The sequence below is a fragment of the Tursiops truncatus genome, chromosome 4 (assembly GCF_011762595.2).
Source record: "Tursiops truncatus isolate mTurTru1 chromosome 4, mTurTru1.mat.Y, whole genome shotgun sequence".
Taxonomy (NCBI): domain Eukaryota; kingdom Metazoa; phylum Chordata; class Mammalia; order Artiodactyla; family Delphinidae; genus Tursiops; species Tursiops truncatus.
In genome coordinates this window covers 77,761,685-77,781,051 of record NC_047037.1, presented here as the reverse complement: position 1 = coordinate 77,781,051, position 19,367 = coordinate 77,761,685, and the positions used below count along the sequence as shown (strand labels likewise).

Here is a 19,367-nt window from a genome sequence, read left to right as displayed (position 1 = left end):
AAAACCCAATGCTCTATACCATTTTACCTGTGTTCTTCAGCACGGCCTCCCCCCTCCCTGTCTTCTCACCCAACCGCGGCCCCCAATCTAGCCATAGCCAACACACCTTGCCCTTTTGGGCTCCTATTTCACTCTGTCAGCCCCTGTGATCTTCAGAGCCCAAACGGTGCTCTTGGCCCGTTGCCTCTGGGGGTAATGGGCTTAATTCTTATAGGGGCCTTCTGAGGAGCTCTGTGGAATGGACACAGAATTTTACCCCCAGACACGGAAAAAGTGAATATTTACGTACTAGCTTTTCTCCCTCTTGGTCCAGAGTTATCTCATGCAGTTAATTCCCTTGTACTCCCAGGTATGGGCATGGCTCAGACTGGCTGACTGGGTTCTTACTGGCATCTCATGGAGGAGGAAGCATAGGGCAGAAAGCGGGTGGTGTGCTGTGCAGCTGAGGTGAAGTATTGTCAGGTCACACCTGCAGGCAAATGAGAGCTGCAGCAGCAACTGGAGTAAAAAGATTGGCCAAGGGGAAGTGAGGCACGTACAAGAGGTATACTATTTCCTCATCCACTCCATGTACTGCTTGGATCTGTGCACACATTGAATCTAATCTGCAGTGTATCATTCAGGGTGGTAGTCAGGTACAGTCTTAACCGGAGAGTTAGTGGAACAAGCTACAGTCTACACAGTTGTGACTGGTCTGAGGCCCTAGCTGATAATCTTCATCTACCCCCACCATGCTGTAGATTTCCCTTCTCTTGGCCATAACTTTTGCAGATCTAGGTTGCTTGCCTGAGTCACCAGGACCTTCATTTCCAAAGGCCAGAACCTTAGTTACTCTAGCATCATCAGGCCTTTGTTGCAGCAACTGCCTGTTTACAGTTATCACTGGACATGAAAGCTCCAAGATAAGGCAGTGAATCCCCTCGGTGCCAGGCATATCCCTTTCTGCCCCCGGTGCCAGGCATATCCCTTTCTGCCCCCGTTGTGTAGCAGCAACCCTAGCTCCTTTTAATCAAGGTCACTTAGTGCTGCCAGTGTGAAAACCTTTTTTTTTTTTTTCTTATTGCTGTTTCCCAGGTACAAATGGCCAGGAGATAGTTATAACTTCAAATTAAAGTGAAATCCTGTTATACTATGATTTATAATAAATATATATTCGGTCTTTGTTTCTGGCACAAAGCTTCTAAAACGCTTGGGATTTCCTAAGTGATGAATCAGATAAAGGTATCTTTTGTTATATTAATGAGGTGAGTTTTGGGCCACACCTAAGGATGGGGGCTGGCTGCCTGGAGAACCAACCATGTGATTAGAAAGTTGGAACTTTCAGTCCCACCCCTCCTTACCTTTATATCCCTGCTCTGCTACTTACTGGTGAAGTGTCCTGGAATGTATTTAAATTCTGTTTCCTTATCTTTAAAATGGATAAACTAGTTACATTGTACTACTTACATTGTTATTAAACTCATTGTTTAATGAGTTATTACTTATAAAATATTTAGTGACATACATTCAGGCCTCAGTGAGTGTTTACTCTTATTATTTTTTTTGGCTGCATCAGGTCTTCATTGCTGCACGTGGGCTTTAGGTGCGGTGAGTGGGGGCTACTCTTCGTTGAGGTGCACGGGCTTCTCATTGCATGGCTTCTGTTGTTGCAGAGATGGGCTCTAGGCGTGCAGGTTTCAGTAGTTGTGGCTCACGGGCTCTAGAGCGCAGGCTCAGTAGTTGTGGCACACGGGCTTAGTTGCTCCACGGCATGTGGGATCTTCCTGGACCAGGGCTGGAACCCGCATCCCCTGCATTGTCAGGCAGATTCTTAACCACTGCGCCACCAGGGAAGCCCCTATTATTATTTTTAAACCTAATTAATGAAAATGTTTTAATATGCATTTCATTTATTATTGAAGGATAACTTTTTTCATATATTTTTGTCCATTTATGTTTATTTTGTTATTTACTTGCTCAAATCCACTGCCCAATTTTTCTGATGTAAAACGTCTTTTTTTCTTAATGATTTTAAGACTTAAGGTAAATTAAAGATATTAATCCTTGGGCTTCCCTGGTGGCGCAGTGGTTAATCTGCCTGCAATGCAGGGGACACGGGTTTAAGCCCTGGTCTGGGAAGATCCCACATGCCGCGGAGCAACTAAGCCCGTGTGCCACAACAACTGGGCCCGCATGCTGCAAGTACTGCAGCCCACGTGCATAGTGCCCACACTCCTCAACAAGAGAAGCCACCACAATGAGAAGCCCGCGCACCGCAATGAAGAGTAGCCCCCGCTTGCCGCAACTGGAGAAAGCCCACGCAGCAACGGAGACCCAACACAGCCAAAAATAAAATAAATTTAAAAAAAAGATATTAATCCTTGATTATACCAATCTTCTTTCCTCAAGAGTTGTTTTAGTACACCTCAGTAACAGGAAAAACATTTACAATATATCTTTTGTGTCTAAACTTTGAACGAAGGCAATACCCAGAGAGGCATAGGCAGAATTTTTTAAACACACACTTTTTTAACATAGAGAATTATTGAGCAATGTGTCCTTAAGAGTTTAATCAATTTCAAAAGATTTTTTATCACCATGAACAGTGCCCCAGATCACACTCAGAAGTGATCTGGTGAGAACACCAGTTACACTCATCTGAGCACTCAGTGCTGCCATTTGTCTGACTGATTCTGCTAGGGGCACTGGGCACAGAAGCCCACAGTAATCTGCTTCTGTTGGCCCAAGAACTCAAGTTTGTTACAAGTACAGCCGCTGGAAAGAGTTCCTCATGGCCACTGTATCTTCCCATCACTTGCTCCTAAGTCCAGGGCATCTGATTGGCTGAACCCAGGGACTGGCTGAGCCCCGGTTATGTGCCTGAGTTCTGGCTGCAAGGGAGACTGAAAAAGCAAACATGTAGTATGTTCAGCTTTAAAGCAGGTAAGGAATTCCCAAACATAAAGTGGTTCAAATGTTGAGCATCCAAAAAATGATAGTTATATACTGAGGAAGGTAACCAGGAACCAGATCATAAAGCCTTTATCACAGGTAAGGAATTTAGACTTCAACCTGATGACAGTGGGAGCTTTGAAGGTGTTAAGCAGGAGTAACCTTATTGAATTTGCACTCCTGGAATATCCTTCTGGATCCTGGAGGAACATGTTGGGGTAGGAGAGGCTGGAGGATGACTAGTAACCAGGCTGTTGTAAGACTTCAGGCCAGAAATTATTTTCAATTTTTGAGACAGCTCTCAGTGCAGGACAAAGCAGCCCCTGCCGATCCCAGGATGACTCATTTAGATGTGAACTTGTCGAAAACTTTATGAAAGTCTAAATATATTATCTCTGTTAGTTCCCCTTTAGGCACATGCATGAGGAGCCAGTCTTCTTAATAATTCCTTTTCCTTGTATGACATCCCTTCCTCTCTCTGGAACAATATTCCTTCTCTAACAGGCTGGTTTGTTTAAGGACTATGTCTTTTTATCCTTTATTATGGATCCTGCCTGGAGAAAAAGATTATTCATGCTCTGATCAAAATCCCCTGGGTCCAGTCCCTGGTTTATTTTTCTTTCTCACTCCTGGCACAGTCTTCTCATAACTTTGGGGAAGATACAGGGTATTGATTATCTCTACAGTCTTCAGGATCGTTAATGGGGTATTTGAAGAGATTAGAGATCTGAACAAGAAACTGTCTTGATCAAATATGTGTGATTTAAAAATATGAACAGCACTTTAAAATTAGTAAAAACATAATCCTATGAAAACATTCAAAGATTCTGAATTTTCAAAGCTTCCAGTGCCACTTTCTACCTTTGTGTGAACAAACAGAATTTTATCATGTTTCTATTATAGGACCTATTTGTACCTATAACTATGACTGTAATACATCCGATAGTTCCCTCTCTGGCTGCCTTGTTTACTGCCATTTCTCTAGCTGAGCTAGAGATGACTCCTTCTGCTGATAACCACTGTGGCCTGAACAGTGTCATCTACCTGGAGACTCTTTATCATCCCAAGAAGGTGCAGTGAGCATCAATCTTATGGCCAAGTTTCAGGATTTATAGGATTAAAGTCAAGCTGAAAGTCTGACATCTGATCTCTGAATGTCCCTGGAGATGGGTGGCTGGTGAAACATCTGAGAATTCTGGAGCAAACCTGCACTAAAGTTCAAATTCATTTCCCCCATAATCACAAGGAGTATCATCTTATCAGATTAAAGTCAGTTCTTATCACCAATTGCATTTAAATCATTCATCTCATTTAATAATTAGGCTCTGGAAAAATCTTGGGGGTGGGGGAGAGAGGCAAGTTGGCTGAGGCTGCTCCAGAAATCATTACAGGAGGGATTCAAGGACTGCAGTCTGATATACAATTGTTGTGGGTAGGAGGAAAATGTGAGAGGGGACTTTTCTTGAAACTACATTTGCACAGTTAAGCACTTTTTTCTACTTACATTATATGTTTCACATCAATTAAAAACAAAGTTTTCTAAAGAGGGTTTTATTCTTTATGTGAGATAGAGACGGCATCAAAGAGTATTATTATTATTTTATATGGAGTGGCTTGGGTGAGGGTAGATGGAGGTGGAGGGTTTCAATAACCCCGGTGCCATATACTAGAAGCTGGATGGGCAGCTTCTCCTCCAAAATCATGCTCTGCAGGAGTGGCACAGAAGCAATTCTTTCCCATCAAGGGGGTTTGGGAGGAGAGACAAGTGCAGGCCACAAGGAAAATGAGCTGCTGTTGGTCTGCAGGTACTGGGGATGGTTAGTTTCCTGGAGCCAGTGAGACAAAGGAGCCTGTGTCCTACTGAATTCTAGTAGGACACTGGCCATCAGGTCTCTTCTGTGTGTGTGTGGGGCGGGGGGGTTTGAGAAAGAGCCGCTTTATTGGGAAGACAGCACTGCACGTGACCAACATACAAAGAGAGCCAGATGGGAATCCTACACATCATGCTCAAAAGATACTCAGGATGCTGTGCTAATGAAGATCAACTGGAACATGGACTCCTAGGCAACTTCCCCAACCTCACACCTCCAAGGGGTCGGGACACTTCCAACCTTTTCCTGGAAGGCAACTGTGGTCCACTAGAGATAAAGCCCCTAAGGAGTGCCTTCTTGTTTTTCATAAAGAACATTTTCTTTAGACTTTTTGAAGTCTTCATTTGTTACTTTCATTCTACGTTCTCTCAAGGCCATGAGGCCAGCTTCTGTACAGATTGCCTTGATGTCGGCACCAGAGAGGTCATCTTTTGCCGTGATCAAGTCGTCCAGGGTTACATCATTGGCTAGTGTCATCCTGCTCGTCTTCTGTGTTGATCAAATACTTGACTGAGCCCCGGTCATTTACTAAGCACTAAGGATACTAATCTGAAGATACAGCTTCTTCTTGGAGGAACTCACAATGGAGAAAAACAATTACAGCAGTCAACGCTTATTAAGCTTTTACTCGTGTTCCAGGCACTAAGCTAAAGTAAGGGCTTTACACACCTCTCAACATATCTTAAAAATCATCATTAAAATCATCTTATATCTCATCATCATAAAATTTTGAGAGGTTAAATAATTTGCTCGAGTCCTCTAGCTAATAAGGGCTGAGAAAGAAGTTAAATCTGGGCAGGCTGACTCCAGAGGGCATATCTTTGAAAGTGATAAAGACTGATGTTGTGTGGAGCCCAATACTGAGAAAGGACACCTAATCCAGCCTGGAGGGATTAAGAGATGTTGCCTTTAAGAACAGGGACCCCCATGTGCACATTTCTAGCACATTCACAGGTATATAGTTAGAGCTGGAAGTATCTTTAAAGATCTGCTAGTCTCACAGCCTAACTCTATAGGAAAGGTTTGAATAGGAGAAACAACTTGTCCAATTCTTCAAGAACCCTGATAAAGAACTCTCATTCATTTCTGGTGGGAATGTAAAATGGTACAGTCACTTCGGCAGTTTGTCAGTATCAGTTTCCTGCAAAACTAAACATACTTTTACCACATGATACAGCAATCATACTCCTTGGTAGTTACCAAAAGGAGTTGAAAACTTATGCCTACACAGAAACCTGCATATGGATGTTTATAGCAGCTTAATTCATAATGGCCATAACCTGGAAGCAACCAAGGGAGGGATGAATAGACAGAGGACAGAGGATTTTTAGGACAGTGAAACTACTCTGTAGGACACTGTAAGGGTAGATACATGTTATTATATTTGTCCAAACCCACAGAATGTACAATGCCAAGAGTGAACCCTAATGTAAACTATGGGTTTTTGGTGACACTCGTGTGTCAATGTAGGTTCCTCTGTTGTAAAAAATATACCACTCTGGTGGGGGATATTGATAATGGGGGAGGCCATGCATGACTGAAGGCAGAGGGTATTTGGGAAATCTCTGTACCTTGCCCTCAATTTTGCCATGAACCTAAAACTGCTCTAAAAAAATAAAGTCTATTTAAAAATAAAAAAAGAAAAGAAAGGGACTTCTCTGGTGACGCAGTGGTTAAGAATCCACCTCCCAATGCAGGGAACTAGATCCCACAGGCATGCTGCAGCTAAGAATTCACGTGCCACAACTAAGGATCCCGTGAGCCACATCTGAGGAGCCTGCCAGCTGCAACTAAGGAGCCTGCCTGCCGCAACTAAGACCGGCACAACCAAAATAAATAAATAAAATTTTAAAAAGTTAAAATTAAAAGAAAAAAAGAAAGAAACCCTGCTAATTTGAGGATCAGTATTCTAGGTTTTGATTAAGTCCTACTGCTCTGATTGTCCGTGTCACCTGTTTGTGATTAGAAATGATACTGTCAGGACAATTGAGACAACTGCCAGCCAACCTCCTTACCCTGTATAAAAAGAAGACTTGAAAAGCCATTTTGTCACCATCAAAGCCCACTGGGGTCCTGGGAAAAATAAGATGGAATCTAGGTGATAATTTAAGGTCTAAACCTCTTCTCTTGTGCTTAGTCTAGTTTCACTTGCCCATAGGGGCCTGTGTGCAGAGGCCTTGCACCTAACACATCAGATTAGAGTTCTTGGGGCAGAACAGCTGTGCCTGACACCTCAATTCAAGATGGCCACGTGCTGTGTGAAGAGATGCTGTGGCCTGAAGTGCCGTGAACAGCACAACTGCGCATGACCCTCAAGAACTCCGCTGCCCCTCCCTCTGCAGATGAGAACCCTATAAAGCAGCCCCTCCAGTTGCCTGTCCCAGAGAGAGCATATGCTCTAGGGCTCGAGCTCACATCTCCATTCTTTGATCAAAGAATAAAGCTTTCCTTTGCTTCTGAACTGAACTTGGTCTTGTTTATAGCAGCTTGTTCTATTAGCTCCAACGACACTGGCAGAAGGACCTTTGTTGGGGACCAACCCGGGAAGGTTGGTAACAATTTTAATAAGGATGTATTTGGAGAGAAACTAGGCAGATGTTTGGAGCATTTTCTGTGTAAAGCAAGTATTAGTAGATTTATCTCTTCTTGGGGCTCTGAGAGTGAAAATATTTGATTCAAAACCAACACTTCCCATGTTATTCTTGCCGAATTTCCACAAGAATGTATCCATGGCAGGCAGTAGTTGTTGCCCACCAATACTCACTCTCCTTTTTCTTCTAATAGAACGCTGATTTGTTCAGGAGGGTGGTGGAAGTCCCTTTACCTCAGGGAGGGTGGGCATGATCCCACGCCTAGGGAATGAACCTGGGATTGGTCTAAGGGTGGACATGTGACCCAGTTCTGCACATGAGACGTAAGAGAAATCTACTGGGGAGGGCTTCCTTCCCTCAATAAAAGACATTTCCCAAGGAGAAATCTTTCTGTTCCTTCACCCTTTTGCTTTCCTCCCTTCCCCTGACCTAGACATGGAAGTGAGATGAAGATAAGACAATATCCAAGAATAGCAGAGCAGAAAACCAGAATGAACTTGGTTCCAGGATAACCTCGTGTTATCATTGTCCTTGTCCTGACCTGCCAACCTCAGATTCTTTTTTGAAATAAAGTCCTAGTTGTTAAGCTAATGTTAGATTTTCAGTTACAGTTGACTGCACTCAATTGATACCATGTCCTTTTATTAAGAGAAGCAGTGTTGTAAAATATACCTGTCCTTTAGATTTTAATTTTATTTATAAAATAAGGGCAGTAAATGCTCATTAATGAGTGAAACTGCCCCATTTGTTAAACTTCTATTCCAGGAACTGTATAGAATTGCATACATGTGTTTTTTTATGAGGTATCACTGTTAATAGTACTGTAGTGAGTTGTGTCAAAGCTTGTGATATAATTTTAGATTTAAAAAACCTGGAGTAGGCTAATTAGGGTCCAAAGGCCCACTTGATTAGGCAAGATTCCTCAGGAAAAGCTCTGTAGTTAGTCATAGGTGAACTACTTATATCAAAGCCATTTTAGATTCTGTCTTAACTTTCACTTTAATTGAGCTATTAATATGCACTGTTGAAATCTTCAGCTGAACTTCAAAATGGTTTTCTTGTTTTAAGACCTAAAAGATGATGAAAAGAAGGCAGTATGTACTTTAAATTTTCCACACTTTGGGCTTCTGTTACTTATTGCATTAGAAGAGTACATGCCTTCCTCCTCAGCTAAAGGCTAGTTATTTAGGGACAAGGACCTTGGCTTACTCATTCCAGTGTATCCTACAGTAGGTCACACAATAGCTTCTCTGAGGCAGGAACTAATAAGTATTCACTGAGTCACCATAACAACAATAAACTATAACAACAATAATAGCTAAATTTGCCTATGCTCACTATGTGCCAAAAGCAGTGTGGGTGCTTTCAATGCAGGCTCTCATTTAACCCCCACCAAATCCTTGTGAAATAAATCATTTCCTTCTTACAAATGAGGAAGGTGAGGTTCAGAGAGGTTAAGTCACTTGCTCAAACTCATTCAGCTATAAGCACAGTCTGGATTCCAGAGTCTGAATTCCTTATGAAGTAGGTACTATCATTATCCACATTTTACAGCTGAGGAAATAGAGGCTCAGAAAAATTAATAACTCACTCAGTGTCACACAGCTAATAAGTGGTAGAGCCTGGATTGGAACCCAGGCAGTCTGGCTTTAGCATCTGTCCTCTTAATTATGTACAACACTGACTCACAAAAGGATACATTTTGGACATACTTCAGATTTGTCATGCAATTATATAAAGTTGATTATATTAAATTGAAGGCTAGCTAATTACTAAATGTAACAAAGAAGTTTAAATGTCAGCTCTCAAGCCCCCCCACCTTTTTTTCATTTTAGTAGTAAAATATCTTTCCAGAAGGATAGAACTTCCTTCAAACCCAGAAGTGATAACTCTTTCATCACTCTGGGAAACTACAACACAGAAACTGCACTATTAACTTATAGTTTACATCTGGGCATTAGGTTTCTTACCTTCCCTCTCGTCCTCCCTGCACTCTCTCTGTGCCCCATCTGGGCAATAAAGCTTGTGCTTTCTGAAGGAAGGCAGTGGCCCACCCCACCACTGCCTTGTAGCCTGCTTCTCCTCCTGGGTAATTGCTCACTACACACCCCATCCCATCCCATCCCATCTCATTCCATGAAACATTGGGAACTTTTTCCACCTCCTTTCTGTAGACCCCAGGAAGCCCAGATTCGGACCAGGATCTAAGGTTGGAAACAGAATGTTTTGGATACTGATTTTAAGGTAGTTTCCAAAACAGTGGTCCTCACACTTGCCTGTGCATTGGAATTACCAGAGGAGTTTCAAAAAAATTCTCACTTGGATTCCATTCCCAGTATTTCTAATTTAGTTGATCTGAGATACACCCTGGGCACTTGGAGTTTCAGAAGCTGCCAGGAGCTCCAATGTATAGCTGAAGTTAAAAACCACTGCAGGGTTTCTCAACCTCGGCACTACTGACATTCAGTACTGGATAATTCTTTGCCCTGTGCATTGTAGAATGTTTGCCAACTTCCCTAACCTTTACTTAATAGATGCCAGTAGCACCCTCCCCAGATGTGACAACGAAAAAATGTCTCTAGGCTTTGCCAGATGTCTTGGGCGAGGGGTACAAAATCACCCTTACTGAGAACCATTGGTGTAGAGCGATTGCCAGTAGCCCAGGCTGTGAGAGAAGTCTCCCAAAAAGAAAAAAGCGAAGGGTGGCTTCTGTGGCATTCTCTCGAAAATATATAAAGATGCCAAGGGTACCTGGCAGAAAACTCTCCTGTCATTGGAGGAACCTTAAACGAGGTGGCTTTTTTTTAAAAAAGAGTTTTAAATTTCTAAGCCAAGAGATGGTGTATTTCTTGGGAAGCATAGTAGAGGAAGGTATCTTCGAGAATAGGGAATTAAGGAAATGATACAGATCTTTCTAGCTGATCTGAAGCACAACAGAAGGAAACAATCTTCTTTAAATTAGTGTGAAGAGCCTGGTCTGGGTGAAATATTGTCTCCTGCTGATGAGTTGCTGCCAGCACTGGGGAGATAAAGTACACAGGCTTGGATGCTAAATGGATGTAAACCCAGAATGTTTCCTTAGCTCTAGGAAGGCTTTGTCACCACACTGATGATAGACTGAACCAAAATGGGTGAGAGTCTAGGTTTGTGTATAAAGGAGGCCTTGCACCTAACTGCACCAACTGTAGAATGAGCTCACTACGGAAGTGCTGGAGTTTGGGAATATTCAGTGGTTGTCTTAGTTTGGGGTTGAGAAAAGAGCCCGGGAAGCACCATAGGAGAGTGGGGAGGCGAGAGGGAAGGAAGCTACTAATGGATGCATTTCTAGAAGTTGCCACCATGAGCAGTGGAGTTTAATCCTTCTGGAAGTTGAGGGGAATCACAGCTGAACACAAGTCTCAGAAGTATGGAGCAAGAGAGCTGGCATATTTATCCACTAATTTCTGTTCTGTTGGTTGAGGGCTGCGTCCAGGGCCATCCAATCCTCAGCACTAGCTGATTCATTTTTTTATACAGCAGAAACTAACACAACATTGTAAAGCAATTATACTCCAATAAAGATGTTAAAAAAGAAATCCTCAGCACTTTGTTCTGGTTTGGGCCTCAGTCAATGTTGTGAGTGTCCTGCTGGCAACTGGAAGCAGCTGGTCAACACAGGATGGTGATTGTTAATGGGATAGAGGTGAGCCACTGGCAACCTGCTATAGGGGTCAATTTAAAAATTTTACAGGATTAACTGCTTTACTAGTTTACAATGGTTTATTTTTAATAAAGATTTCTTAATATATTAAGGAACATTGGGAAGGCACACCAACTACTGTCACCCTCAAAGATACCTTATTGTTTGAGATCATGAAATGCCACTGCCAGAAACTTAGCAGTTGTGCCAGCCCTGTCTGCAACTCCTCTTTCCCACAGACCTTACATCCAGTCCACTAACAAGTTCTTTCAGGTCTACCCCAAAGCTTTCAGGGATTTATCCACTCTCTCCCTGCTGCCACCTCATTAGTCCAGGACAATGGTGTCTTTTGCTTGGACTATTGCAATGGCCTGCTCCTGGGCTCCCCACATTCACTCTTCTTTGAGTTCCTTGAACCCACGAGGCTTTTTCTTGTAATGCTCCTTTACCCCAGCCCAACCCAGCCCAGCCCTACTCTTCCAATGACTTGTTCCTTCCTATCCTTTAGGTCTGGCTAAATGTCACTTTTTCAATGAAGACCTTCCTCTCTAAAGAAAGATCTCCCCATCCCACCTGTCATTCCCATCTCAGTTCCTATTTGTTTTTTTCTTTGCCTGTTTCACAATTTGTAATTATACTGTTTGTGTATTTTGTCTCCCTGTCTAGAATGTAAACTCTGTAAGGGCCAGGACCATGTCTATCTCCTTGACGACCTTGTAGGGCTGACAGATTTAGCAAATAAAAATACAGGCATATCAGTTAAATTTGAATTTCAGATAAACTACAAATGATTTTTTAGTATAAGTATATCCAAATAATGCACAAGACATACTAAAAATTATTTGTGATTTATCTGAAATTCAGATGTAACTGGGCATGTTGTATTTTATCTGGCAACCCTAGTTCCTAGGCCCTGACACATAGCTGACTCTCATTACACATTGTTAAATAAAAATTTGGTAGCAGCAAAATTTGGCAACAAAGTGGGGGAAATGTGTTAAAACTACAGAACTAAAGTAGTGAGAAAGGGCTTCCCTGGTGGCACAGTGGTTGAGAGTCCGCCTGCTGATGCAGGGGACATGGTTTCGTGCCCCGGTCCAGGAAGATCCCACATGCCGTGGAGCGGTTGGGCCCGTGAGCCATGGCCGCTGAGCCTGCGCATCCGGAGCCTGTGCTCAGCAACGGGAGAGGTCACAACAGTGAGAGCCCCGCGTACCACAAAATAAATAAATAAAATAAAGTAGTGAGAAATACTGCTTCCCATTCATTTCTGTTCTGTTGCCTGTCTTCTCACTCCAGGAGAACCTAATCTCCTGGTCCAATCTCATGGACTTCCATTCCTGGGCACCACAGGTCTGCCCCATCAAGGCCTGATTATGACCAACTGCCACTTTCACAGAACACCAGCAAGTATTTATTGAGTAATTAAGCTGACAGCACTTTCCAAATACATCTCTATAAATGTTTGAGTTCCTTGACTGTGAAAAAGTTCTCATTTTAACCAACCTCCTCCCCCAGTACTGCCAAAGAGCATGAGATTCTAAAGGAAATCACACAAATCCATCCTCAATTATGGTAGCAATGCTCCAGTCTCAATTAGTTCCTGCAGGGTTTCTGGAATTGGGGGTGAAGTGGCTTTTGAGAGGTTCCCAGCACTTGTAGTAGTTCTCATCCAAACAATTAGAGGTCTTCAGCCCCCACTTGGTGACGGCCATACTTAGAGAAGACTCAAACATAAATGCCTGTAGGGAATGAGGATGGGGATAAGAAAGAAGTGAGGTGGATAATAAAACACATTTGATTAGATGTCAAGAGAGACGATATGAGTAGGTAGAATCTTTGAATAATAAATCATGTGTGCTAGCACGGTGAGGAGAAAAACTCAAGCCTTGGGTTCTGGCTCTGGCCCTACTACTTATAAGTGGGTAGTAGCTTGTGCAAGATCCTTAACTTCTCTGACACTCAAGTTTCATTCTGTCAAATGGAACTGGACACGTAAGCATCACATTGTCCTTGTAGCATCATGGAGCTAAATTTGCTAGACCCAAGGGCAGAGGTGGGAGAGTCCTAGGAATATTCTTCTCAGGGGCCTTTACGGTGGCTATGTCCATGTGAGGGAGAACATACTTCCCATTTTGCAGATGAGGAAACTAAGGTTCAGAGCTGGGAAATGACTGTCTAAGGTGACAGTAGTAAGAAATCATAGAGCTGGGATTTGAGCCTTTCTTTTGCAGGACTCTGACCAAGAGATAGGCTGGGAAAAGGAAAAGAAGGAAAAGAGAGACTGAGGAGGAGGAGATGGGAGGAGGGGAGCAGGAACGTCTGTAGCACTTTTAAAAGCCCTGTCTCAGAAGGTTCTGAATGGTGGATGTCCTGCTATGTTCAGGCAGGTTTCATCTGCAACAGAAAGAATATGCAAGTGCCCTGTGCATCCTAGACATTCCAGCTTCACCTGTTGCTGATTTTCCGACTCACTATGGCTTAAAAAAAAAAAAGAAAACCCTACAATTCTTATGTGCTCATGTCGCTGGAAATTTAAAAAATATACATGGACAAAAGGAAGATAAAAATTCTCTTTGTGCCACAACTCAGAGAACCCATGTTAATGTCTGGTGTCTAATATACATTAACTTCTTTTTGCCTAAAACAATGGAGAGGGACTTCCCTGGTAGTCCAGTGGGTAAGACTCTGCGCTCCCAATGCAGGGGGCCTGGGTTTGATCCCTGGTCGGGGAACTAGATCCCGCATGCGTGCCACAGCTAAGAGTCTGCATGCTGCTACTAAAGAAGTGTGCATGCCGCAACTAAAGATCCCACATGCTGCTACGAAGATCCCACGTGCTGCAATTAAGACCAGAAGCAGCCAAAATAAATAAATAAACAAACAAACAAATACATAAACTAATAAATAAATACATATTTAAAAAATAAAACAATGGAGTTGATTGTCTCTGCCTGACTTCCCGTGACAAGCTTGATATGAGGACCAAATAAGATCATATGGAGGTGTTGTGCACGTTATAAAGCACTATTCAGATATAAAAGTCATTATTAAGGCCATAATTATTGTTGTCTCTTTGCTGACCACTTCTTAGGAGCCCTGCTGTCTGACTGGAGTAACAAAACTCCATCCCACCTGAGCTATGAAGACAGTATTATAAAGTTAATTTATTGCAAAGTGGTATAAGGATAAGGCATATGGATGAGCCTGGATCCAAATTATGTAATTGGAAATGGTGAGGGAGACCCAGTTAGGTCTAGTAAAGTGTTGGACCCTCCTTTGCCAGGTAGTCTGGGCTCCCCTCCATAGGAGAGCTCCTTCTCACTAGAGCTCCAAGCCCTAGACATTCCCCAAAGTCTTGCTCCTCATAGAAACAGCCCTGTCCTGTGCCTCACTGTTGCAAAAGCACTGCTCCCTGGTAACACTATCCAAAGCCAAGTTGGGCACTGAAGGTTACTAAGTGGTAACTGTGGGGTAGCCTGTGAACTTCCAGGAACTTTCAGAGGTAATAGCTTAAGATTATCAATATTTCATAGAGCTCTCGCACAGAGATGAAGGGGTTCTACAGAAACTCTGCAGAGGCCCTTGCAAGGGGAAATGGAGCCGAGGTCCAGCAGATGGGACTCGCACCCTGCCCCTGCAGATCAGCTCCATCAACTATGGTCCTCAAGTTGGAACTGCAAGTAAACTGCGTTGGGCAGAGGGACAGATAAGCTCTCTGATTAGGTAGTTTGCAAGCTGCGCATGGAGTCAGGCAGGTCTGTGCTATCAATTTTAAAGTCAGGTGGCACTGAAGGCATTTGTTTAAAACTTTAAAGCAAATTTACATATGATTTAGCATAAAATTACTCATTGTGGTCCATAAACTAGAATGCAAAATAAAATGAAATCAAGTACTGCAGCTAACTGCAATTGTGTTCAGCCTCAGTGTTTACAGCGTGACACAGGAGGAATACAAAACAGGTTTTAAATCCCATCAGTTTCATCCCATGCCAAAGGAGAGCAAAACAAAATGAGAAAACAGCTGAGAACTGCTGCTCACAATCTCTGACTGTAGTCAGGCAAAGGTTTCCTTGACCCTCCTGGGCTTGAGAAACAAGCTAAAGGTGACATCCTGTATCCCCTGTTCCTGTGGCCCTAGAAGATTACTTCAAAATGCAGGAGATGACTCTGAGACAGAGCATATATACAGAGGGCTGCATACAGATAAGGGAAGACTCCTCACATAGTATTAAAAATATCCCCCCTTATATTTGAACAGTGCTGTACAGTCAGCAGGGTTAAATCACAGCCACTGGCTGGATTGGATGCTCTACCTATTCTACAGATGGAGAAAATGAAGCACAGAGAAGTTAAGTGACTTACTCAAGGTCACACAGGAACCAAGAGCTAGAATTTGAACCCAGGTCTGACTCCAAGTACAATACAAACTCTTTTTACCCTACCACATCAGGAGTCTAGTGTATACATTGGGGTGTGTGCATACACACATGGGAACATACACATAGACACACACTCTCCTCTCCTGACTCCTTCTTTGTGACTTTGGAAAAATAAAAAATAGCCTCTCAACAAGGTTGGGGACCCCAGAAGCCACCAGAGCCTCACATCTAACTTGCTTACCATGGTGCCATCAGCAATCCTCTCAGGCGCCAGCTTGGCTTTACTGGCCTTCTCAAAGCAGTCAGCATCAGGCCCATGGGGCGTCATTGGGCTGTGCAGGCTGCCTCCCCCTGGCAGGAACCCACCTTGCTTTGCCTCATAGTGACCTTTGATGAGTCCCATGAATTCACTCATGCAGTTCCCTGGGAAGGTTGAAACAGTATTATTTTTATTATCTCAGGCAAGGCCCGAAAACACCAAGACCTCTCAAACATTATTTCCACAGAATGTCAAGAAGATAGGAGAATCTGATAAATTTCATAGAAATAATAAAGAATATAGATAGACAGGAAAACAACTGCAAAACATTCATTAGGGTGGAATTCTTGGTAGGCAAAGCTCTACTCCATGGCCCTGTGGATTATCAGAGGTCTTCAGTTCCACTGCCTGGATGAAATTATGCTAGATCTAAAGAAAATCAAGGCCCAGACAAGAATTTTAATAATAGTTAACATGCAAATCATAATAAAGAAGGGATGTACTCCATCATCTAGGCTTACAAGCCCCATATAAAAATTATCCTCTTTCTCAGATCTGAATCCCTTCCCAAATAGCCTCACAGTCATACAGGGTATCACTATATTTCTGGTTACCAAATTAGAAAATTGAAGTGGGGTGTGTGTGTGTGTGTGTGTGTGTGTGTGTGTGTGTGTGTTGATGGAAATGTGATGTAATGGAAAGAACCCTGGACTTGGAGGCTGTTAATAAATAATAATCTGTGTGAAAAAATCTTATTATCTAAAAAAACTAATCCATAAATACTATATATTCTAACAAATATCTTCTATATCTGAATCTAATATCAACTTATTCTTTCATTCTCTAAAATGCTTCTTAGATTCATTCTTTTTCCCATTGACATTCTCTTCATAGAATCTGAAAATCTTAATATTGGAAGGTACCCTACTTCTACTCAAAACAGAAATATTCTGTATATCATTCCTGACAGATTACCTTCTGGGCTCTGCCTGCATGTCTCCTGTGAATGGAAGCACTCTACTCAACAAAGGAACCTATCATATTAATGAAGACTCTGGGTGTTAGAAAGTTCTCCCAAGTTAAATGGAAATTTGCTTTCATATAAGTTAAGTATACTGGTCCCAGTTGTGCCTCCAGAATCAACAAAATTTGACAAAAATCACAATGTTTCCACTTTTTCTATCTTATGTTTCTGTTGAAACAAAGCTCTTTATCTAGCGCAAGAATTAAAGAAATATAACACCTGGGTGAAAATCTACCCATCTAACCATCCATCCATTCATCTGTCCATTTCCTACCCTATCCATCTGCCTCTCCATCCATCCTGCATATATGGACACTGTGCTAAGTACTGTGATAGAAATGAGTAAGAAACAGCCTCTTTAAAGTTCTTCATAGTCATAGTCGTAGTCATAGTCTGTCCCATGAGAGTGCTGAGAGTGCAAATCTTAGACAGAGAAGAGAGATATGGCATTGGCAACCCTTGCAAAGCCAAACATTTGACATGATAAATGCTCCACCCCCTTCCTTACTTGTGAATATAGCCAAGCGCCAAAATACTTGTGGAACTGACTGAACAGCCATACCCATTTTGCCCAGAAAACAAAATGCTGCTGCAGGCCCCTGCAGAAAAGGTAAGACCCAGGTCATAGCTCTACTTGTTTCTCCATGAAGCAGAAATAGAGGAAAAGAAGCAACGGTAAGCATAAAGTGTCTATATTTTAAAAGCAGTTCTGTTCATGACTTAAATATGCTGTCACACTCCTTGATCTAGTATGTATCCTCAGGGTCACCTTCATGGCTTAATTTTGGGAAGAGAGCAAGACAGAATTCAGCTTTGATCTGAATATGAATTTAGGTAGCAATGATTTGGTGATGACATTTCTACATAATTTTCTGTATTTCAAAGGACACTGGGAAGGTAGACCTTGCCTTTTTGATAAATGCTGAATCCAGTTGACTAAGGTGCATTAAGATGACTGGAGGTGGGCTTCCCTGGTGGCACAGTGGTTAAGAATCCACCTGCCAACACAGAGCACACGGGTTCGAGCCCTGGTCCAGGAAGATCTCACATGCCATGGAGCAACTAGCCCGTGTGCCACAACTATTGAGCCTGCTCTCTAGAGCCCGTGAGCCACAACTGCTGAGCCTGCATGCCGCAACTACTGAAGCCCGTGCACCTAGAGCCCATGGTCCGCAACAAGAGAAGCCACCACAATGAGAAGCCCACACACCACAAGGAAAAGTAGCCCCTGCTCACCGCAACTAGAGAAAGCCTGCGTACCGCAACTAGAGAAAGCCTGCGTGCAGCAACGAAGACCCAATGCAGCCAAAAATAAATAAATAAATAAATTTATTAAAAAAAACAAGATGACTGGAGGCAATATTTCTACAGAAATCATTCTCCACTTCTGTAAAGTCACATCAAAGTGGCAGAGATTTTGATTACTGCTAAAGCATTATTATTTTTATTTTTATTTTTTTTTTTGCGGTACGTGGGCCTCTCACTGTTGTGGCCTCTCCCGTTGCGGAGCACAGGCTCCGGACGCGCAGGCTCAGTGGCCATGGCTCACGGGCCTAGCTGCTCCACGGCACGTGGGATCTTCCTGGACCGGGTCACGAACCCATGTCCCCTGCATCAGCAGGCGGACTCTCAACCACTGTGCCACCAGGGAAGCCCTAAAGCATTATTTTTAATATCTCTGGTAAAAATAATTTCTAACGCAGGGTTCTGGGGTTTTTCCAACTAACTCAGGGCAACCATACCTCTCTGAGATTTATCTATCCTGGGCCAAATTTATTTGAGAGTCTTAAAAAAAAAAATTAGAAGAGGCATTTCATGAGGCCATTTGTTTCAGGCAGTCTGAATTACAAACTAAAATCAAGCAGTGGATTGACAGCTGTAGCACAGGAGCGAACCTGGGTGGGGAGACAAGCCCCAGGCCAGCATTTCTCAACATGTGGTCTGTAGACCTCCTGCATCAGAATCCCCTGACTTGCTAGTTCAGAACGCAGATTCTGAGGTTCCACCTCAATACCAACTAATTAAACTCTCTGAGAGTGGACCCAGGGGAAAATTTTTTTTAAAAAAGTCATTCTAAGTGGTTTTTATATCCCTTAATGCTCTTAAAGTGTGGTTCCTAGAACAGTTGCATCAGCATCACGAGGGAACTTGGTACAAATGCAAATTCTTAGGTCCTACCCTGGACGTTCTGAAGCAGAAATTCTGAGGGTGGGACCCAGGAATCTGCGTTTTAACAAGCCCTCCAGGTGACACTGACACATGCTAAAATTTGAAAACCACTACCTCAGGCACGAAGAGCAGCCTCCATATAAGAACTATGTGAAATAGTGAAGTATCAAGGATTAGTATGTGACGTACAGGCTATAATCCAGAGCAATTCCCTTGCCTTGACAACAGGCTCTCTAGGGGACTAATTTCCAGGAGGAGAACAGTTGGGACCTGTGATGGGCTTGATATTCTTCAGAAAGGACATAGTTTGTTACATCTCTATTCACAAAGTATCTGGTGTCCTTGAAGTGTTAACCAGTTGTGTCCTTTTCAGGTGATTTCACCTGAGAAAGGTGATGCTGACATTTGACCATGAAGTGACCTTCTTCCATTCTGAGGGCCTTTGTTCTCCATCCTCTACA

General features: G+C 42.8%; 1 protein-coding gene across 7 annotated transcripts in view; it reads right to left on the bottom strand.

Annotated features, from left to right (window-relative positions):
* Window positions 1–10,232: 10,232 nt before the first annotated feature.
* The window catches only part of HGD (homogentisate 1,2-dioxygenase), a 54,321-nt gene continuing 45,186 nt past the window's right edge, over window positions 10,233–19,367 (bottom strand). For 4 of the 7 annotated variants that reach the window (XM_073804188.1, XM_073804189.1, XM_073804187.1 and 1 more), the window contains 2 exons: window positions 15,696–15,877; window positions 10,238–12,814 (listed from right to left, as the gene is read on the bottom strand). In XM_073804188.1, the coding sequence (XP_073660289.1) occupies window positions 12,665–12,814; window positions 15,696–15,877 (332 nt within the window). In that variant the 3' untranslated portion in view covers window positions 10,238–12,664. The other 3 variants (XM_073804191.1, XM_019922775.3, XM_073804192.1) reach the window with 3 other exon arrangements.